The 23830-nt window shown below is 39.4% G+C and overlaps 1 protein-coding gene across 4 annotated transcripts; it reads right to left on the minus strand.

The window, feature by feature from the left end:
• Positions 1–1251: 1251 nt before the first annotated feature.
• On the minus strand, positions 1252–22512 carry kdm4ab (lysine (K)-specific demethylase 4A, genome duplicate b). Of its 4 annotated transcripts, none has more exons than XM_030403042.1 (23): positions 22320–22512; positions 20981–21141; positions 20489–20664; positions 20223–20337; positions 19864–20057; positions 19564–19613; positions 19367–19470; positions 19126–19263; positions 18739–18965; positions 17385–17551; positions 16591–17270; positions 15649–15756; positions 15313–15448; positions 15042–15217; positions 14260–14473; positions 13405–13484; positions 11435–11490; positions 7419–7527; positions 6250–6441; positions 3854–4024; positions 3587–3706; positions 2847–2939; positions 1252–2744 (listed from the first exon to the last, which is right to left on the minus strand). In XM_030403042.1, the coding sequence occupies exons 2-23, from the start codon at positions 21119–21121 to the stop codon at positions 2607–2609; spliced, it is 3585 nt and encodes a 1194-aa protein (XP_030258902.1). In that variant the 5' UTR covers positions 21122–21141; positions 22320–22512; the 3' UTR covers positions 1252–2606. The 4 variants fall into 4 exon arrangements, with proteins under 4 accessions (XP_030258902.1, XP_030258901.1, XP_030258904.1 ...); XM_030403041.1 differs by having other exon boundaries at positions 15313–15451; XM_030403044.1 differs by lacking the exon at positions 15649–15756.
• Between the last annotated feature and the right edge of the window lie 1318 nt (positions 22513–23830).

Consider the following 23830-nt stretch of genomic DNA (forward strand, 5'->3'; position numbering starts at 1 on the left):
GTCTCAGCGCTCTGATCTGCTTCTTTCTGAGGTTGGTGGAGAGGATAAATTGAAGGTTACTTTTCTGACAGCAAACTTTACTCAAACAGCTGATGTTTACAAAATGTGAGCAGATTTAATGCTGCCTTGGACATACACCCAAATAAACCAAGTCAAAAGTGTCTGCACACCAAATACAACTTTTCATCACTCTTGACCTCATCTTGGGTAATATCCAATATCTTACATCTTTTATATCACAAATATTTCTATAGACGAGTCTCACTCCCTTGGCTCGCCTTTTTCTTTCCTTGCCAGTCCCCCATGTCTGTGTGTTAGAGCGCTGTGTGCATGCAGCTACATCAAGCCAACTATCCTGTAGTAACCTTTGCGGTCACATTTCCACCTCTACAAATTATGAAACCCGTAGTGTCAGCTACATCGGCAGCTCGGCCAGCATTTGCTTTCTCAAAATAAAAGCCCAAAGGTGCCATAACAGCTATTTAATATTCTATATTGTAAAAAAAAAAAAAAAAAGATTCTGTAGACAGCAAATATCGCAGTATTCAATAATATTGACCCAAGTGTACTCTTTACACATAATACTATTTTTACGGGTAATCTCACTATTTGATCAAACAGGACACTATTTTGCATCTCAGTATTGTGAACACGCTGCTCTGCTGCAGACAAAAAAAGCTCTGCAGAGAAAAGTTAAAACAGCAGAAAAAAAATCTCTGGTGGAGATCGCCACCTCAGCAGAGCTCACAACATCATCAGAGACCCTGCACACCCCGGTTACCATGTTTTTTTAACTGCTGCCCTCTGGCTGGTGCTACAGGTCAGACAAAAGACGCACTTCAAGATTCAGAGACATGTCACTTTGCTAAGGCCACATAGACAGTAAAGACAAAATCACACTGAGACCGTTTATCTTAAACACACTGCCATCCATTTGGTTTCCTGAAGTGAGTTATTAAAATGACAGTTTCTGCAAATGGAGTATGATGGCTTTTGGGAGTTTCTGGTTAAACAAAAAGGATTTTTTTTTCCTTTCACACAGAGATCCATCTGTAGTGATGCTTTCCATATTGTTGTTGAACACTTACAATAACAATCTGAGCCGGTCTGTGCCAAAAACAAGCACTTTAATTAGATGTACTTTGTGGTGTATAGCAGCTGGTGACACAACCGCTTGCTACAGCAGCCTTGGAAAGTACCAAAGTTATTTTTTCAGAGTAAAAAAAAAAATTAAAAAAAGACTCACAAATGTGACAATGATCCTCTTAGCACTTTCTTCTTTATTTGGGATCAAACTATAATCTGGTTACAATGTTCATCTCTAGAGCTAGCTTTTATCAGAACACACACACACACACACACACACACACACACACACACACACACACACACACACACACACACACACACACACACACACACACACACACACACACACACACACACACACACACACACACACACACACTCTCTCTGGAGGCCATGTGTCTACAAAATAGTAAATGTCCCGTGGCAGGAGGTAACAATAAGTGCTTTTTGCTTTGAGAGGGACTTTGCCAGATTGGCATTCAAACCTTCCAATCCCAATGGAGGAAACATGAGCCTCAACTTTTAAAACAGGATGTCCGAAAACCTATCTATATAATAAATATAAATACATCTGAGGCTTTCTACAGATTGTGAAAAGGACATGACAAAAATAGCTTTGTTCTCAAACTCAATGCACTCGCATAAATTAATTGTAATAATAACATTCATTACAACAGTTATAGTAAAGCTTGAGCTTTAGAAAAAAACAAAGTCTGCTTGGCCCTTTGAAATGTAAGGCTTGGGCCTTTAAACATGTCTCAGTTTTCTCCTATGTTCACAGTAGACGCACATTAACAGAGAGAGAGAGAGACACTTATGAACCATGTGATGCAATGCATGGAGTGATTAAGTTCAATCTGAAGATGTGTCAAAAATGGATCTTGAGATATTATTTTATTTCTTTGGAGTTAAAACTGAACACACCTCCTGATGAATCAAATTGTTGTCAACATCTGATTGGCTCAAAGTTTAAAGTTCGTTTAACTTCACGAGTGGAAAAACTGATCCGAGATAGCGCCTCCTGTAAAAACCTCATTCCTATGCATAATTTTCTTCACTGCAAAACATTATGATAAATTATGAAAATAACAATAACGATTCTGTAAATCAAGAGCAAAAAGGTATAAAGTATAAAAACTGAGTTATGTTGTATTTACTTGTGACCTGCTGAATGTAGCGGCAGAGAAAAACAAACACCATGCTCCAGTTACAAAGTCTAACCTTATCTATACTTAATTCATTGATGGCTTCTTCCTGAGAAAAGGAAAAGAAATGAAATGGAGGAAGAAAACTTAATCCACAGCATGTGATGGGAGACTAAAGTCTAAGCATATTATTGGATGCACACAGGAGTCATTTAAAGTCCCAGCCGTAGTTTATAAATATGTAGCCTGACGGGCCGTGGAAGAAGAAGTAGGAAGAGGAGGGGGGGGCTGGTTGCTGCTATCAAAACTGCCAACGATGACCTGGGGCTTCATGTCTCTGGTGAGTTGATGAGGGGGTGAAGGAAGTGGACGTCACTCCATGATGGCTCGGTAGATGACAGGCTCGATGTAGTCCTCTCTGTATCGAGAGTTGATGACCCGTTGCCTTTTGGTATTCTGTTTAACGTCGTTCTGGGCGAAGAGCTCAAAGCGCATGTCTGATGCCACTGACTGATGACCGAACACAACATAAGAAAAACAGAAATAAGTTATTGCTGGTGATGTTTTCAGAACACTCCATCTTAGTATAAAAGGGTTCAGATTGTAAGTTACCATTCGGGACTTGACTCGTTTTGGCAGATCCTCATCTAGAGCGTAGATGTCATCTCGCTTCACAGAGCTTTGTGATCCATCCTCAAACTCCACCTGATAGACACACACATAAACATGTAGTTAATGTACATACAATGTGCATGTTAATCCCATTGACCATCATGCGTTTGCATTAAAGGAATTACAGAAATTTTAATCAGCTTCAAACAGTATTCTGAGGAACTTATTTTCTTCTGAGAACAGCTTGTTTTTTCACTTCAACATAAATATTCAGAGTGTGGATTATCATCTTATTGATACTGTAAATATACAAATTAGGAGTTTTAATTACTTCCCCAAAACTACATAGTGCCCCTTTAAATAATTGTATACATGGAAGTTTCACCACTTCACTCACATGTTGCAATAAATCCCTGAACATTAGTGTTAAACTAGGTGGTGAAACAACAACATTGTCACATCATTATTTCTCTCTGATAGACCACAAAGACAGGAAACTGCATAATGAGACAAACCACAAAGTACTATACTTTCTTCAAGATATTAAATATTGATGAGCAAGCTCATCTATTTCTAATGTTTTCCCAAAATCGTTACTTTTAACCCCACAGACTGACCACATGCTGAGGATAAGGAAAGAAACCAAGCCTCAGACTTAGAGCCTCAAACCTGATGAGGCTCTCAGTCGTCACAGCCAGTGAGACACAGAGGGAGTGAGAGACAGATGAGAGGAGGTTTACCAGGTACATAGGGATGGAGTGTGACGCTACAAACTTGGCTCCATATATCAACCCATCTGTCCATCGCACTTGGACTGCATCTCCTTCTGCAGGTGGACCGAGCCGGACACAGTCACGGTTCTGAAAAAACAGGAAATAGTGAACTCAGGCTGACAAAGGAAACTTAAATTATACTCACTCTTATCTGCTAAGAGTCTTCCTTAGTTTATCTGTGTTTTAAATCTTTTCCACTGAACAGAAAAAAGAATGGGAAGCAATTCTATTAACCTCGATGTCCTCCGGAAAGAGGTTGTCGCTGTAGGAACCGTCGTCGAACACAACCTCGTAGAAGGTGGCTGTGCTCAGCTCCACCACCTCGCTCTGGTAGTAGCGACCGTTTTTGTGTTTGCAGATGACCCTCTGCCCCACTGCCAGCTCCCGCATGGACGCCTTGTTACGCTTGGGGACAGAAACTGAGCGTTACTCTAAAAAGTGTATCACTGTTTGGTGCCAACTGTTTTATGAAAGATAAGAGTTTGCAGTGTAATTAACAGTGGGAGTCTATAAAGATAACTCAGCGAGGGTTAAGCAACTTTAATGACAGTAGTGTGTACCAAGTGCCAAGTTGCACTGCTCTGCACATGGTATGACATACACTGGAGCATTTCAGCTGAGGACAGGCCCAGACTCGCAGTCACATAACTCAAAGCCAAAACAGCAACAGGAGAAACCTTCACACAAGTTCATTTTCATTCAGTGAACATCAATTCTGTCATTGCATTTCTTTTGACAGGCCCAAACAGATGTCTGCCTCCTCCAATTAGAGAAACAAAGCAGCATGAACACGTATGAAAGGATCCCTGAGGTCCCTTTGGAGGGCATAGAAAAAACTTCTTACAGCTATTACTGTGCTGCACGGCTGACTAAACTGGTTAATAGCTAAAATGGCTAATTATGGTCAGTATTAAATATGACTGGAAATACCATCAAATATTCTGTGTTTTTACACCTTCTTAATAATCAATTTGATGGTTTTTATAAGACTTTCCAGGCCTCACAAAAACTCACATAGTTTGGACGGATCGATTACCGTTACAACACTTACAGAACCTAACATACAACAATTACATTATGAAATATAAAAATATAAAAAATATATATAAAAAAAAAACTATTATCATTGCACAAAATCAGGGCTGTAAACTAGCGGTCGCCACTCGCCAAATGCGACTAAAATATTCCCCTGGCGACTTAATTTTACCCGCCCCGGGGCGAGTAAATGTGTGTCCCGATGGTCGTGCTCTTGCAGTAAATTATGCATGATATAGCAAAACATTGTAGTAGCTGTAAAGTGATAAATTATGATGGTAGCAAACGTTAGTGCTAAACCGGCTACTTGTTGTGTGTCGCACTGAAGTAGCTCCCCCGACGTCACCGCTGTAGAAAATAGTTCCCCTCAGAAGCAACGTAGCGTGCGCGTCACCGCTCTTTAAAAGTTTGGCGCAGTGACTGTGAGTCGAGCGCAGCAATGATGACACCTCTAACTCATGAGCTGAGGGAAGCTATACTTAAGTTTCAGTATGATAATCAAGTGGCTTAGTATGAGAACAGTTGTCACGTCACAAAACGTGTAAAACCATGTGTCTATCAAATTCAGTGTAAATGTTATTATGGTACAGTCGCCACTGACAAGTCTATTACAGAGCCTGATTGTTAATTAATGAGTGTTTCCTTTGTCAAAGTTTTGCACTGTTCAAGTTTTCAATTTGCAATGTTATGAAATTTAATTAATAATATTAAAATGTATTTCTAAATAATACTTTGGCCTCTTTTCTAAGCATGTATTATTATATAATACTGTTATCTCCATAAAAAGTCTTGAAACAGATGTATATGCAACAAAAAGAGGCAATTTATTATTTGGCCGGTAAGAAAATTGACTTGGCTGGTAGATTCTTTCATCTACCGGTCCCCTTGGCAGGTGAGCCAAAAAGTTAGTTTAAAGCCCTGCACAAAATATATGAATTCAAGGTTCTGATTTTTCCCCCAGAAATTTCAAGCATTGCATTCTGAAAAGCACAAAAACCTAATTACCAATAACCTGTGACACACTTTAGGTCCCTGAATAACTTGAACACCTGGACACTCAAGGCTTGACACCCCTCTTAATATAATTTGGACTCTGACTGAACTTGTTTGGGCCTGCAGATTATATCACTTTCTAGCTGTAGAAATCACATGGAGGGAAACAAAAATTACAGTGAGAAGCTGAAATTGGCATTTGTTGAAAAAAACTTGAGCATCTTAAAGGGTTATCAAGCCACAAAAACACAAAGCTAGAGTAAACTTGGCTTTTTCCCCACTATGTGCATGTCTGTTCTCAAAACAAGGTAGTTCAGTTAAAACATCCTTATCTGAGCTAAACAGTGAGATTAGACACAGCGACAATTGAGTGCGTGTCACACGGCTGGATTTTTGTTTCTTCTCACAAGAAATGCTCCAGTTAACCCCCGTTTCTCACAAAAATCCATTATTTGACAACGTCAATGGATTTAATAAACCATGGCAACCATTCTTGGACACAGTAGACCCCCCTGCACTGGACTATGCTCTACCCAATTAAATACATTGGCTCTGATAATGTTTGTGTTCCTAATTCATAGACTGTGTTTCCATTATGGTACCTCAGGTATGACGGGCGCTCTGTGTCTGTGGCAGGTGACGAAGACTATGAACGGCCAGTCGTCTGGGTGCATGAGGACCCCAGCTGCCTGAGCGCAGGTCGGGTGAAACGCCGTGGAGCAGCGTCCGTGGGAGCACTGGACGCAGCAGCCTGTCACCTCCCTCTTCATCCGTTTCCTGCAGTACGCACACTTCTGCCAGGGTGACAAAGATAGAAATGTGGACGGGGAACAAGGGTCAGGGGGTGAATTTATGAGAGGGAGGTTAAAGTTAAGCATGTACAGGGGAAGGAAAGGAGGAGAAAGGAAACGAGCCAAGCAGGGAAAAAGATCAAAAAAAGTTATCAAAGGTAATATGAGACAGGCAGACCCAGACACGAACTGGAACACAGATATGTCAGAGGGAAATTACACAACTTCCTCTGGATTATTTAATGGGGTTCTGACATCATCGGTACTTATCTAGAAGTAGATCCATTGAGAAAGACTCCTTTGAGATCAAGGCATATAACAATGGAGACAAGGCCAACTCTTGTGAACAAAGTTCGTACATGACTCATACATAAGAAGGTGAGCATACACAGTCTGCCTTTCAAAGTATTTTCCAAGTAAAAGCCGTGGTTAGATGTTATGTATATTTTAACTTTTTATGTATTCTTTTTTAAATCTGATGTGCTCAGAATGCCACAGCTACAATAATTCAGAGACATTCAGGGGCCAGAAAGAGATGTGAAACTGTGTGAAGACAACCAACAGGCGCCACATCAGTTTCACTGTGCTTCCACAATGAGAACCACAAACAGATGCTATCAGAGTAAAGCTCTGTTTACCAAGAAGTCATTTTGTGTGTGGGTCTAAAGTCCCTGCAATGGAAAAATAGATGTGAGTCATAATACCATGGATAAGAAGATAGAGATCACAATCAAAGAGAGATATGAAAACCAACAACAGTCACAAGAGACAGTTGCAATATCACTAAAGCAACGTGGCATTTACTGTACGGAATTGAATATTACTATTAAAGATGAGGGGAGGCACGGCCAAAAGGCTAGGAAACTCCACTTTTAATTAATGAGCCTCGAACGTCAAATCAACAATCATTACCTTCATGCCCAAGGCTACAAAACAGGTGTCCTGATCTATATGGCTGCAGTAACTGTAGTGATTCTTACCAGTCTGAAACGTGGCAGTGGGATTGCAGAGAGGTCAACGGGCCCCCGCTCGGTGATGTTGACAAAGCGAGCTTCAAGCACAGTGATGGCACACAGCACATGAACCCACCTGTGTGAAAGGCAAACATTAAGTACATTCAGGACAAACAGTTCAATGTCTAGGTCGCTGTGTTTTTAGAAATGTGAGAGCCCGTATTCAGCAATGCGGTTGCACTTGCTGAATAATTAAGTGTGTGTGTGGTCTTATCTAATATAAGGGAGTACAAGTTAACATCTGTGTATGATTAGGGATGCAACAATTAAAGTCTGAGGAAACATTGTGGTTTCAGGATTTTACGATAATTACATCACAGATGAATACATTACTTTAAATTAAAGGTTTTATCATATTTATCCATAACATTCTTGGCATTTTAAGCTGCTATCTTGGAACAGTTTTTTTACTCCACTCGAGCTCTGCCAGTTGGTTAATACCAATATAAATTTCTTTTTACACGATTATCCAGTTTTCATTATTCTCCCATGAGCAACAGTTGCTATGAGGATAACTGATGTCAGTGTTTTTGAGAGTGAGAGCAGAAACACTCAGTAAGCTCGGCTGTTGCAGTTACAAAACAGTGAATATTATTATCATTGTGAATTTCTGCAGCCCTACATACAATGAAAAATAAACTACTACTGCGATTTAGAACATGCTTAGAATAGACTAACAAAACACAGAATTTAGGACTGGGATGATGTCAAATAGAAAAATACTGTATTAAATTATTGATATATTTCTAATTATATCAGATAACTATTCGGCAAATAAGGAAAAAGTTTTCCTCAAACACAGCAAAGATGCCTTTAAAGATACAATATGGAAGAATGTTAGTTTAGTTTTAGTCAATATACCTCACATGATCAACAGAATGCAAATAACAGTTCTGACATTATGTCTATTTATTGTATTGCAGAGACATCTACTGAAGTTATTATGCTAACCAGCTAGCCCCATTCCGTACCAATCCAAAGCTCCTATGCTATTGGTGTAAAAACCAACACTCCAGTTCTCCAAACTTCCTCTCTTGGCAGCTAACTAAGCTAACTAGCTATAAGCAGCCACATTTAACAGCAGTAAGCAGTAGGGCTGGGTATCACCAGGTACCTCGCGATACGATACATCGCGATATTTTGCTCACGATAACGATAATATCACGATACGGCGATTCTGCGATAATCGATATATTGCAAGAAATTTCATCCACAATACATTACGATATCTGTGTCACTGAAGAAATTCAGAATTTATTGACTGCACTGCATCCATTTCAAAGGAATTACAAAACATTGTCAATCAATTTCACATGAATGACAGCCAAGTAAACAAAGAGTATATTGCACAGTGTCTCTTCTTAACACACACACTGACTACAGCTATCATTAAATATCTATATGTGTGGGTTTCAGAGCTACTTAAACCATTTATAAACCATTATAAGATATATATATATATATATATATATATATATATATATATATATATATATATATATATATATATATATATATATATATATATATATATATATATATATATATATATATATATAGTTTTTTTTACATTTTTAAATATCGATATTTGGCACCAGTGTATCGATAACGTACCTCAAGACGAAATATTGCGATATATCGTAGTATCGATATTTTGGCACACCCCTAGTAAGCAGTTTCTATGTCGATATACTTCTCTATTTGTTTTGATTATGTATTCAACAGGTGGTCAATTCTTACATATTACACCTTTAAAACAGTTAATTAATAAATGTAACAAAAAAATATCCCCCATGAAATGTATGCTTTTTTTATTTGAAAGTGAACGATAATGATTTAGCTGAGACACAGGAGATAGAGACTAAATAAATAAATATTAATCTAGGGCTGAACAATTAAGTGAATTTCGATTTCGGCTTCCCTCGATCATGAAAACAAGATAATCGTAATAAAATGATCATTCTGCCGCACGTGGTGTCTTGTGTGGTAAATGCAGCGAACCCTTCCATCTCCACCTGTGCACTCCGCTCTGCCCCCGCCTGAAAATGTTCACTTTCAGCCATGCCGGTGCGTATTGCCAGTGGGTGTTTGGAAAAAAATGTGTAGACAAAGACAGTAGAAGATGGCAGAAATGCAGCCTTTGGTCTGGAAGAAAGGTAAAGCGAATTCTGTGGTGTGGAAACACTTCGGTTTCGAAGAGTCTGACGCGGAACAAACAAAGATATTGTGCAAGATATGTCACGCGACCGTGTCTGCACCTCAAGGGAACACGACCAACTTATTTAACCATTTAAAGTCCACACAAAGAGTAATACTAGAGCAAGCAGTGAAGGAACAAAAAAACAAAAAAATGAAAAGCTCCTCAACTCCTGCCATCGCTACACACAGTACTCAATTAAGGACACACTTTACAATGCCACCGCATATCCACCCAGCTCCCGCAGGCATTAAGAAATAACAGATGCCGTCACATACATGATTGCCAAAGACATGTGCCCTATCAACACCGTTAGCGACCCAGGGTTCAATAAACTGATTAACACATTTGAAAAGCGGTATGTGTTACCATCACGTCACCATTTCAGCAGAATTGCGCTGCCTGCCCTTTATGATGAATGTTGCGGAGAAGTTGCAAGAGAAGTGTCAACAGCGTTATATTTTTTATTTTTACATATTATTTAATTCATTTTATTAATATATTTTTATCGTATTTATTTGAATTTTTCTTGTTTTTCAGTTCAGATTTATCGTGTTAAAAGAAATACCAGAGTTCAATAAATGCTTGTTCTCAAATCAATGAATAATCGTGATTACAATATCAATCAAAATAATCGTGAGTATGATTTTTGCCAAAATGGAGCAGCCGTATAATAATCCTAACGTCATGGTCAAAACTATCACCATTTTAGATTGACATAGGCTGGACAGTTACAAGGTTAGCTTTCTCTATGATATCTGACCACTCTTAATTTGCTTAGGAAGACCATGAGATGCAGTTGAAAGCTCAGATAAAGAGATAAAGTTAACTCTGATTTAAAGATTTTTTTGTTAAAAAGCTACAACTTACAACAGAGAAAAACAATACAAAAAAATGAAAAACGATGTTTCAATTCACTTCTTTGTGGCATTTCATGTTGTAATTTATATCAACAATAAGTGGTTCCAGCCATTTTATAATCATGTAACATTTAAGTATTCCACATGAAAAAATATAGAAAAAAATATAGTTTACTAGTTTACTGCAGTACAAACTGTAGTAATCGATTCAGAGAAGATGATACAAAGATAAGCAACAGGAATCATTCTTCTAAAGAATAAGAATAGCCACAGCCCAGTAGGTCTCCCTCTGTCACGAGACATTTAAGAGAGCTGGCTGGTGGGAAAAACGTTGCTTCCGTCTATAGGCACTTCCTGTCATTTCAACTGACATTCACTTACTGCATCCTACACTGAGTGATAAAGTGTAACCACAGCTTCAGGGTGTATAACCCCCCCCCCCCCCCCCCCCCCCCCCCCCGACACACACACACACACACACGCGCTTCCTCACCGCTGTGTATGTGTGTGTACACGTGTGCATTTAGCTTGAGGGGCTCCATCTACCAGATGGATTTCAGTTGTAACAGACTTAATGTGGTCAAAGGAAAGTGAGTGGTGGGAACAACAATCTGCTGTGTGCCGCCCACTCAGACTCACTATGCACAAGCTGTTTTATAAACAAATCCTTCCAGTGCACTTTTTATGTCCTTTACTATCACATTACTTCCTGTACTTTTATCACTGTGACCATTAAGACATTAAAAACACCAACAAAATGTGACACCAAACTCTACTTCTACTTTATCTTTAAAAATGTGTTGGGGTAATTTAACTTCCTGGAAGACACTGCAGCTTCAGTGTTGCACGCATGCTGCACGAGTGGGGGCAATTAAAAAGGTTGCACATGATGGGGGCAGCACTGTTACACTGCTGGTATCACTTACTTGTCATTGTTGGCTCTCTGCAGAGCTCCACCTCTCAACGAACACAAACAGCAGTCCTGAAGGAAAAGACACAGCGCTGTTATCAAAATATACATTTTGGCCTTTATCTCTGTCCCATCTAAACCCTGATGTTTGTGTGTATGACTTTCTGTTGTATATTATCTATACTTTACTAGACCGCCTGAAGGGGTATAAACTATTTACGCTCAATATATTGCTGACCGTTGTAACCGACTCCACACCTGATATGGCACCTGTCAGAAGCGCCTCACTCCACATTATTAAAGTACAGCACTAAGAGGTACTGAACTACAGAGGGGCACTAATAGACATACAGCAACCTACAAGTGCAGCAATACAGGAGCTGTTGGTGTGGCTCTAAGAAACAGTCATTTTGCCTCTGTATCAGTGACATTTCCAGTTAATCTCTGAAGTGCTGCTGTTGACTGGCAACAGCATTTAGGCTTAAGTATGCCGTTTCTGGGCTTTCTAAATCCTGTTCACATCTTCCTCTTTAAATATCACACGTGGTACTAGAAGGAAACCTTGAAGAAAGTCAGTTGACTCAACATTTAACAGATATCAGAAGGACAAAAACAACTTGAAGGGGACATCCTGAGAACCAATAAGTTCTTAGTCACCTTAGTAGCATGATAAATTGATACAGCACCGTTGAGGAAAATCTGTTGCAATAACTTTTCCACACTTTCTACAAAATGACTGCAATACTTGAAAAAATTAGAATCCTTCAGCTCAGAGATTCTAAAACTGAAAGTGCAGACAGCTTAAAACAAACAGTGTGAAGCTAAAGACCACTGAAGTGTCACAATGAACTCTGAAGTGAAGCATTGCCCACTGGTGGTCAAAAGGTGTTTGTGCCAACACCAAGCAACATTCTTAGCATGTTTCACAACCCCCTATTGTTCTGAGCAGACAGGAATGTTGAAACAAAGGGAAACTTTAAGATACATTTTACAAACAAATCCTCCAGACAATAACATGCAAAGGAAGAGAACACTCTCACTGTCAGAACAAAGGAAGTGGTGTTATGGAGAGCCAAGTTTGTTTAAGTGTGACTAAAGCAGGCCTGCTGTGGTTGTCAATTGTATTAAACAGTTAGTTCAGAACAAGTTAACATTGTGCTGCTGGTGATGTGGTGCATCATGGTTTATATTTATCTGAGGTTAAATAAGGACAGGCTTTAAGAAACTGAATCTGCCTCCTGACCGGATGCACAATCAAATACATGTTTGTTTGATGTTCGGAAAGGCAAAATAGAGCCGCTGTAACAAAGATGCCATTCTGAAATTTACAATGGTGCCGCGATGGTTTTCAGCTGCAATTCACTGCAATAAAAAACATAAACTTCCCTGCGTGCATCACTAGAGTTCAGGTTATTACATACTAGTGACAGTGGCTGTCAACGACTGGCACTCGTCAGTCATCTGAGGAAGTGAACTGTGAGTACAGCTGTGTCCTTATTATTAAAACATCACACCAAGTGGTTTTCACTTTGAGCTGTTCCTAGATCCACTTCTCACTGTTTAGCACATTTAATCAGATAGATTAACATCTGCAGACCTAAAGAGGCCAAACATTACATTTCAGTGCCTAGAAAATATTACGACATAAAATATTAGTGCACTGATCATATTTTTCTGAGCTTTTTCAACCAATGTTTTCACTGTGCTTACTGTTGATTGTAATCCATGACCGTGGATCTCGCGACATTAATGATTAATGACTTAAATCCTGTTACCTCAAGCTCCTGGCCCTGCATGTTTCAGAAATGTCCCTTTCCAAATGCAACTTATTCGGATGAACAGATCTTTCTCAGACTTCAGCTGTACAGCTCTTCATCAGCTCCACTCTGCTGAAGAGCTGTACAGCTGTACTGTTTGGGTTTGTCTCAGTATGATGAGCAATTTAAAATATTTGTAATGAAATAATAGATAGTCCATCTAACTGACCTCAGTGATGGCATCTGCCTCACAGCGGGCACACAGCCAATCATCGAGCTCTGCTTCGTCTCCACACACACCGTAGCAACCTGAACAGGAACAGAGAAGAACATTTGACACATTCACTTCTCATAGGCATCATTTTAACAGCATGGTCGTAGTTGATGTTCAGAGAAAAACATTTTTTTAATGCGTTGCTTGCATACTGTGGTTTCATTCCCCATACTTATCATTGTATGAGAACATGACTATAAATACTATACTATAAACATATACTATGAACATGACTATAAATACTTGGTTCAAATGTGAGAACGACCATCTGTGGTCAAAGCGTTGTGCTTAGAATAAAAAGCGGAACAGAGAATGAGAACAGTGTGCAGGGATTTTCACTTTTTATAAATGTTTAATTGTGACCCAATACCTACACTGGCAGATGCGTGTAGCTCTTGGAACCAATTCTGCATTCAGAAATAGAACTAAACTGATCAAAGTATGGAAGACCACGCCAGGCCACAACAAAATAAAACAAGCTTAATTTTGACATAACTTCTCCTCGTTCAACAAAACAATTCAGTAAGACTCTGTGTGTAAATACTGCTTAAGAGTTCTTGCCGCTGCTGGCTGAATTATTCAGTGGACCATAGTTGTGTTTGCGTATTAATCTAAAATCCATTTATGAGCTTGAGTGATGGCTGTTTTTTATACAACTGTGTGTAACAGCAGTTTCAAGAATAACAGATTACTGGTGGTTACTTGAGTCCAAGCGACCTGAATGTGCTGTGTGCAACATGCATGTCTTTGATAGTGTCTGAAGTGTTCCGGCCTATGAATACTTCAATAAAAACCCTGGTTAAAACTTACTGGTATGTACCCGGACACAGCACCGAGCACAGCTGACAAGCCGGCTGGTCCCGTCCTCTGCTACATTAGGGTTCGACAGCTGTCCCTCCCCGCAATCACCCGTCTTGCTAGACTGGGTGTTGAAACACATTTCAGGAATGAGTGGCTTGGACCACTGACGGCCACCTGGACGGTTCACCAACACCACCCGGGAACTACCACTACTGGACTCGGACTAGAGGGTGGAAAAAGTCAGAAGTTTGTCAGCACATTATTTCACACATTCCTTGTATCGATATCTGATTAAACACATTCTCAATTAAAAATTGCTGTTGTGTTAAATCAATGCACAACAATGTTAGTTTACTCAGTTTACACATTACCACGTCAAATAAATTCAGGAGGCATTTGTTTCACTATATTTCCAGGCCTGTCTTTAATAAATGAAAGTTTAACAATAACATACTGTATAACTCTTTAGAAAATAAGCATTCACAGTATGACTCAGTTTAAAAGATACTCTTTGAAAAAGGCAAAGTTGTGTTGCTTCCACAGTAGAAAACTATAAAAGCCATAATCTAAGTAAAGCATTAATAAAGATGTCTTGGTTTTTGCCTGGAGCTTCACATTACTGCACTACACAGTCCATTACCATATTTTCTCTGCCTTAACTTGTGTCTGCTTCAAAGGTCAATCATTTATGACATACTGAAAACTACGACTGCCATTCAAAAAACAAAAGGATGTTAATAACAACATAAAATAGAACTTTCTAAAAGGCACAGCATGCTTGTAGTTGTCACCTGATGGTAGGTGTGGAAGAGCAGGCAGATGCAGCAGTAGGGGGCCTGCTCGCCCACACTCTTGTTGTACTCTCTCTCTGCCTGTGGATTATATGGCCGACACTGCCACAGCTGGCTGAGCGGCTTCGCCCACTCCTCTTTCTCCTCTTGCTCAACTTCCGTGTTCACACACACTTCTAAAACAGGATGATGGAATGAAAGACATTTAGTGTTTTTCAAACCGCCACCATCATAATATTACATGACGCAGATGACCAAAACAAGTGCATACCATCATCACTGTGCACCTCTCTGATCAGAGGGTGATGACGGGGCAGCTTACAGAGCTCAGCCTGCTGCTGCTGCTGCTGCTGCTGCTGCTGCTGCTTCTTCACAATCGACTTGCAGTATGACTGCTCTTCTGCCACCTGCTGGAGCAACAAGTGTATAGCAAGACAAAACTTCAAAAACAGGGATTCAACTCACAGTAAACGTAACGTTATTGTCCAGACACTCTCATAATTCTCTGGCATACTGGAAGCTCTGTACTGGTATGCATAACATTTCCAGGTAAGTATTGGGTGCTATGATCACTTTGAGGATTTGGTCACAGCTAGTGACTACTTACATGATGACTTTGAGCGATCACCTTCATCTCATCAGGCATTGGTTTCCTGACAGGAACAGTGTCTTTCAGGATGACTATGCCACTATCCGCAAGGGGGCAGTGGTTACTCTGCAGTTTGAACAGCAATAATAACATTCAACATTCACCTAGAGCTGCAACATTAATCGATTTATCGATTAGTTGTGAACTGTTAGATTAATTGTGAACTGTTAGATTAATTGCTGAGTATTTAGATGAGGGATTAATTGGCTTTTGAAAATAGAAAAAAGAAAAAGTCAAAATTCTCTGATCCCAGCATCTAAATGTTAAAATATCTGGTTTATTTCCTCCTATATGACAGCGAACTGAATGACTTCAGGTTGTGGAAAATACAAGAAATTTGAAGATGTTATCTTGGTCTTCAGAAAACACTAAGTGACAATTTCATTAAATTTCATAGATCAAACAACTAATCGATGAATCAAGAACATAATCCATAGACTAAGTGTCAATGATAATTATTGTTAGTTGCTGTTAGCTGCAGCCATACACTGATGACAGACTTTAAAATAATTCCTAATGAAGTGCATTCTGCCACCAGAGACACCTCTGAGGACAGTTCTATTAGAAGAACTATTAATTATGCCAAGCTCAGAGAGATAAGTATGGAAACATCATGCAAGGAAAATGCACCAGTACAGAGCTACCAAAAAGTTGTTGCTTGTTTTTTCTTTAGTGCCTGCACACATGCATAATAGTGTTATAAAGCAACGACATTTGTCTACGTGCCCAAATATAAACGTCACTTAAACTTACATTTATATTTGTCCAGGAGTGACAGGAAAGACAATGCATGCAGCTCAAACGTTCATGTTTCAACTGTTGCATCATTTGTGTGAGTGTTTTGTGGATACACGTGCATTAATAAAATACTAAAATTAACAACAGAAAAAAAACCCAGACCTTTCGCTTGCTGTTCTTCGGGGCATCCATCTCCGTTTTATCCAACATGGTGGATTGTGTTTGAGGCGGGGAGGGCGCAGATTGGCTGGTGGGCTCAACTTTAGGATTCTCTACTTCAACCTCAGTCTCAATAGTCGCTGACATTTTAGGTTTGTCCTCCTTTTGGTCCTTCTCCACAACACTCTGTGCTTTCGATTCGTTCGGCATTAATTTGGTGAGAACAATCTTGGTTTCTGGCTCTGGCTCCGTTCGTTCACAGTTTGGTGCCTGAGACGAGGACTGGACCTGCGTGTGTGATGGCGTGCAGATTTTGTGCTGGAGATGACGGGGTTGGTGCTCTCTGGCATAGCTGTGCACCTGCAGCTGTGTGTGGGGCTGCTGCTGCTTTTCTAGAGTGTAGCTGTGCACTTGAAGAGTGTCTTTTGGGCTCAGAGTCCTGTGGAAGAGCAGGCTGGCTACCCCCATTTTGCGGGTGGGCTGGGTGGTGGTTTCTGTCCATGTCGGTCCCACTGAAACCGACAGGTGTCCATTTCTGGCCTGGGACTGAGACGAGATCGCAGGGGCACGAGTCTTGGTGTAATGAGGGGGGCGGGTGACATCACTGTTACTTTGGATTAAGCCCCTGTGAAATGGATCCAATAAAGTAAGCTTGGTCGGTGTGACAACCAACTTCGGTGGCCCTGCAAATTAAATCAGATCATCATCATCAATCATTTTGCTTACATTTCTTTTAACACAAAACAAGCTTAGCTGCCTGACAGAAAACTAGTAAGATACTGCAGAGGGGACAATACCTTTATTTCTCCTTCCATCTTGTGACATAACACGTGGAGGTATAAGGCTTAGCCTGGGACGCTTCCCATACTGCTCCACATCTTCCTCCTCTTCATCCTTCGGAACGACCTCCTCTGGCACTTCCAGACACACTCTGTGTCTCTTGGTCTCTATCCTCTGCGTAGTGCTGTGAGTTTACCAAACAGAGACACAGCAGTTGAGAATAGATGACCTTCATCCCATTTCTTTTGGTTTCTAATATCAGGAACCTGCACAGAACAATTACGGATGTGTTTCTGGCAACTTTATGAAGATCTGTCTCTATTGATAGAAAATGCCTCAGGATCTGTCTATTTAAAGCACCATGGACATCATGTGCATCTAGGAAAGATTCAAGGTCAGGACTTGATTACTGCCCCTTTTCTCCAGACCCAACATCATGTATATGCAATTGTATGTGCTGAATTAGTTTAGTAGAGTTTTTATAGTCTTGTGTGGGGGGTGGTTTGTTCTTTTGACTACTTGACACTTCACACACATAAGTAGAACTGCGATCAAAAACCAACACATCAATATCACTGTCAAAGACCAAATACCGTCTTTGACAGTGATATTGATGTGTCGGTTTTTGATTGCTCTATATTTAAAGCTTTAATTTGAGAACGAAGGAACTCAAACTTGAACAGTTGCAATAATGTCTAACTGTTCCTGTGTTGAGCAGGGCCTTCCTGGAAAATGCATTAGCACAGCCCAGTCCTTCTCTATAATTACTAAGCATGTCATTATTGTTTTGTCTCGATTAATTAGCACTGATTTGTTCTGCTGCAATTAAGTCTTTGATCTCATAGTAACAAACACTGAGCTGTCTTTCGGGTTTACAGCTCCTTTAATAGAATATGGACTAATTTCAACTAATTTCATGCACATTGCATCTAATATTAAGTATATGTTACACATAAAATTTAATTTCCACCATTTTCTGAGACAAATGTTATGTTTCTTGTCAAAAAATGAAAACAACTAAAAGATCCCAACACTGCCTGTATTGTAGCTCTTACAGCTAGCTAGGAAATGTATGACTGCTGTCAAATGTTTACCTGAATTTGAGCTACTGGTTTTGATGTATACTGATTAATACAACATTACTTAGTAAAAAGACATCTGCTATATGTTGTAAATGTTGTAAACATAAATAAGATACAGGAAATCTGTCACAGGTTCCATATATATATGTTCTTTCAACTTGACAACCAGAGCAAGAGACAGAGAGTACGAAAATAAAAACAGGACCACCAAGTCCCCAAAACATTTCCCAAAACCTTTCCCAGCATGTTCCATTCAAACAAACTCACATGTGTATGTGTAATTACCCACCTCTTTCGCTCTCCGTCCTCCCCACAGCTCTCTGTGGAGTTGCCATTACTGTTGCTGGTGGCGTTATTAAAGGACTCCCCCAGAAACTCCTTCGCCTCTGGGGTTGGCCGTGAGTGATCAATCGGTGCCACGTCTCGCCCCGCCAGCCACTGTTCATAGCGCTCTGGCTGGAATTTCTTCACAAAAACATCCATGGAAATCTTTACCATGTCTTTACGGCAAGAGCACTAAAAGGAAGAAAGGCACATGACGAAAGTCACAAGTGATATTGTTGCATGTGCATCTTTGAACTTTGAACATTGAAGTTTCCATTCTTACTAGCAAGATTAAACCTGATTTAAATTAGGTTAAGTATGGTTTTCTATATTTTCATTTGGTGGCCCTTACCAAAATCGCTTTCTTGCCGTACTCAATCCATCTCTCTGTGGCAAAGTTGGTGGATTCTGCACAGTTGAAGCCGTGGTTGAAACCAGCATGATAGGCATAAGGGAAAGTTACCATGAACTCACCGGCCTCCTGTGTAATCTAAAAGAGAGGTATTCAAATAATTAGTAACTGCAGTGTATATACTCTGTTTGTGTAGTGAGTATAAAGTAAAACAATGAATAAACATATACTCTCATCATACCTTATCAAATGGGATACCATATTTCTTCAGTATGGAGGGAGAAATGAGGGTCATCTTGTGCCTCAAAAAGGCCTCACAATTCTGAGAGCTACCAGGAAAGAACCCTAGAAGAAGAGAGAGCAGATAACTGTTACATTCCATGATCATCAACAGCTTTATATCATATACATCTACAGAAGAAAATCCCAGTTTCTTACCTTGAGCCAAACGCTCCAATCTTTTTCCATGCTCTGGAGGAACACAGTACCTGCACATATATGAAGAAGTCTTCTTAGTCATAGTAAACGGACACTATGCACTTGATTGTAATATTTCATATCAATATCCAGGCACATCATAGCAAGTGTCCCTAACTGCTATTCCTCTGGGTTTTAAACAACTGTAGAAATTATTATCAAAACATTTTGAAATTAATATAACAATTATATAAGAACATAGAAAAATCAAAAAGCTTTATATCTGCAACTGATCAAGAAAAGTATAGTTTGCGTCTTTACCATGATTTAGGCTCTCCAAAGTGCAAGTAGTTGATACTGTAGAGGTCCATGTCCTCAGTGTGCCATGCAAATGTGGTCTTCCACATGCCAAAATACAAGTAGGGTGTATTGACTCCCTCAATAGTGATGCCACTCTCATGTTCAACGGTATCCAAAATGGTGTCCAGATGGCAAATGTTCCACTCTTTGACTTCCTGCAGGAGCACAGCAGATAACACAAGATCAACAAAGCGGTGATGAAGATGACAATGATCAGTCTCAGCATCTGTGGTGTATCAGGTCAACAGACACACAGACAGCAATAATCAATACTGATAAATATTCACAACAGCAACCACACCCATGAAGTGTCAACTCACAGGGTCATATAGAGTTCCATTAACATCTGCCCCATATATGGGAGGGTTAAACGTCACATTCTTCCAGTACTTCCTTTCCAGCTCCTCAAAGTCATCATAATGTGGACTACAGAACCTATAAAAGACATTCATTAGTACCAACACCATAAGAAGAACTTTGACATCAAAAGGTTAAAGTGCAGCTGATTGTATTCAATCACAGATGTAACAGATTTACAGATAATCACAGAATGAATTATTAAGTTTAAATGTCCTTAATTCCTCACTTGTCACTGTTGGCCATCTTGCGGAACTCTCTGACCGTCATGGCCTTCTTCTGAATGTTGTATTGTGTGAAAAGGCCTGACTGGCCTGTCACCACCTGCTGAATGGGTGCAGGTATCACCAACTCATCTATATCGTCATAAGAGGATCTAGGTTTCCATTCTTTAGGTGGGACGATCTTGGAGGAAGAAGTTGGACAGTGAGTTATGTTGTTTAACTATTTGTTTTGAATTGGTTTTTTATATCAGCAAAGCTTCATGAATATTTTTTCTGACAAGCTGATGCAACAATGTTTACAACCTATGGAGTAATGGAACATGGGCAACACATGACCTCATGTTTGTTGAAATCATTTCAGAGAAAAAAACAAATCTTAGACAGTGCTAGGTTTCATTCATTCATTTGCCCACCATTTTCTGCTGTCAATATAGACGATGCCATAAAACTCTGATGGCTGAGAAAATGGCCTGTGGGAACAGTACATCAGTACTTACTTTAGCCAGGCCTGCTTTGTGTGCTCCCTGGGACTCCACATATGCAATGTAGCGGGTGAAGTTCTTGAACTCCTCGACAGTGGGGTAAAAAGTCATGATCCCCTTGGACCCATGGTTTTGGGAAACCACCTCTGATGCCATCCCGGAACTCAAACGAATTCCTGTTGATTGTAAATGGTGAAATTGTGATTCAATGATGTGATATTTCTATTCTGTGTACTTCAACTATTCCACTATTAATTTTCTACCCACTTGAATTGAATCCAGTGTTTTTGGCATGCATTCCTACAGCTCCATTTACTAATTACAAACAAAGCACTACAGTAAGAGAATAAAAGTAATATTATGTAGCAATTATCTTTGTATATATTTTGGCACATTTATTTTTCAGGATTTCCAAAAGCTGTGTTGTCCACTATATCTATATTTCCTTTTTGACAAAGCAAATAGATTACTCCTACTTTTGTATGCTCTGAATATCGCCGGTTATGAATAGTAAAAAAAGCACGACATTTCTCGAACATCTCTGGTTATACATCACTGTTGCATGTTACGTGCATACGTTCCCTCACTATGGCGGGGGACAGGCTAGCCTGGTCGGGGCTGGGAAACGATATATCCGCCCCTGATTGGTTAAACCGGCGTCTCTTTAACTCGACTCCACTGTGTAGAAGACCAGCAGCTAACATTAGCTCATTTGCTAACTTGCTACAGAAACGTGAGCTAATTTGTAAAACGGGTACCCAATAACACTTAGCATAGCATTAGCTAATGTGTTAGCATAGCAGAGATGTTGTCAGTGGTATTCAAGCCTAATGTGTTCCTTTTCATGTACATAACGATGCAAGTTGACGCAATGTGACTTTGAATAAACTTGCAATCTTGTTTCAACGATGTCCCGGAAGAGAAAGTAATGATAACATGAGAGCTAGCTTAGCTAGTTCGCGCTAACACCGTGGCGGGATGAGGCTATGTCCTGTATTACAGAATCCACCGTAGCTTAGTTGCATCCTATCCAGTTCATTCGTGTAGAGTGTCGTTAGCAAACTTGACAGAGCTAGCTTTTACGTCCGCATAAGTCTTTGTAAGTTATACAGTTATTGCATGACTATTATTAAAAGCGTCGTTCAACAATTGTTTAAGTTTTACAGACGACACAAACAGTGGAACTATCATTCGCCAAGTCAGTGATATCTTTTCTAGGAAATAGACTCCGCCCGACGTCTAGCATCTTAGCTGTGGAGCAGTTCCGGCTAGGTTAGCCGTCAGGTTAGCATTTTGAGTTAAGAAGCTAACCTGCTGGGACGGCCGTTAGGTAACTCGACATGCAGATACCTACCACCTCCTCTCGGTTGATTCAAACGATATTCCTTTGCGTCGTTAATGCCTCACATCAATGAAAAAAGCAGTCGTGAACAGAAGTGACAGAAGAAAGCTTGCTAACTAAGCCCCCTGTGAGTAGATCACTATCCTCCATTACCACTTTTACGCATGCACACGCACCTCCGATTTTGTTTACCACAACACGCATGGGACACGCTCAGCCAATGAGAGGACGGCAGCGATATGTCGTCATGCGATGGATGAAAACACGAGTTTATTCAAGTCTCATCTCGTGAGAAAGACTGTAAATGTTAACTTTATTAACCGAGAAATGATATCATATTTTTAATAAAGAGCGATTTTATAATTAATATTCTTTGTTATGTTTGTATGGAACATATTCAATATGTTAGTTTTGTTTCAATCATATATTCTTCTTACTCATCTCAAGGAAATCAATTTACTATCTTATTTTACTGTCTAAATTGGAACTACTAGCAATCAAATAAAACATATTTTAAATCTTAGTTGTACAAACATTACAAGCCTTAATTCAATTCTGAAGGCTGCTATGACGATCGGCAACAACATTGAGTTTATTTTACCCAGACACTATGTAGTTTTGGAGAAGAAATTCCATCACATTACTTAAATATTTAGAATATTACTGAGGTAATGATACAAACTCAGAAATATAAATTGTATCCATACCTGAATAAACAAGCTGTTCTCAGAGGAAAATAAGGTCTCCAGAACACTGTTTGAAGCCAGAAAGGTGGCAGGGTCCGCCTCATATAAACAAAGTAAAACATTATTTATTTATGTTTACGTTTATAGTAAAGCTTTTAACAAAGGACTCAAACAGTGGCTTAAATCTAATCAACAGTGCACACATGAATAGTTCTTAACTGGTTTACTGTTTACTCATATTGCCTTTGCTCTGTTGCCTTTTTATGTTCCTTATTTGAAAATTGCTTGTATTTCTTTGATTTCTTTTTCCCATGGTTTTGTTGCTGTTTTGGTTTTTTTCTTCTTTTTTTCCTATCTTTGTCTGGTCTTTCCTTTTTCCATTCTTGTTATTTTAATTGCCCTATTTTCTAATTGCTCTATCTTTTCAAAAGCTGCCTATGGACAAGTGTTGCGAATTAGCACTTGTGCTAAAACACTTAAACAATGCATCTGGTTTGTCCAGTGTAATTGCTATGTCCATTTCAAATAAACATTAAATAAATGTTGTCTCTTTAAGGTCAGTCTGTTTATTGAGTTTATTCAGTCATAAAACTGAGCCAAGTTTGTTATTTAGTTTGTTTAGGCATAAATATCCGTCAAAGAAAATCTTTCTCTTCTGATTCCCACAATCTACATGATATAACTTTGTAATAATTAGAAAAAATAATCTTATCATACTAATGTGGCTGTATCCTGCATCAAGCCTTAAAATGTATTCCTACACCTTCAGTCCTTGAAGAAATAATCTCATCACCCTTATAATCTCTTTCTAAAAAATGCCTGCAATTTTGATTTGCT

The sequence above is a fragment of the Sparus aurata genome, chromosome 21 (genome assembly GCF_900880675.1).
Source record: "Sparus aurata chromosome 21, fSpaAur1.1, whole genome shotgun sequence".
Taxonomy (NCBI): domain Eukaryota; kingdom Metazoa; phylum Chordata; class Actinopteri; order Spariformes; family Sparidae; genus Sparus; species Sparus aurata.

What these genes read in the sequence shown, in the direction of transcription:
- kdm4ab (XM_030403041.1), bottom strand. Translation starts at nt 21,121, where the DNA reads ATGGCATCAGAGGTGGTTTCCCAAAACCATGGGTCCAAGGGGATCATG. An exon ending in TTTGGAGAGCCTAAATCATG is followed by an intron (nt 19,614 to 19,863) that starts GTAAAGACGCAA and finishes ATATATGTGCAG; the next exon opens with GTACTGTGTTCCTCCAGAGC. An exon ending in ATGGTATCCCATTTGATAAG is followed by an intron (nt 19,264 to 19,366) that starts GTATGATGAGAG and finishes CCTCTCTTTTAG; the next exon opens with ATTACACAGGAGGCCGGTGA.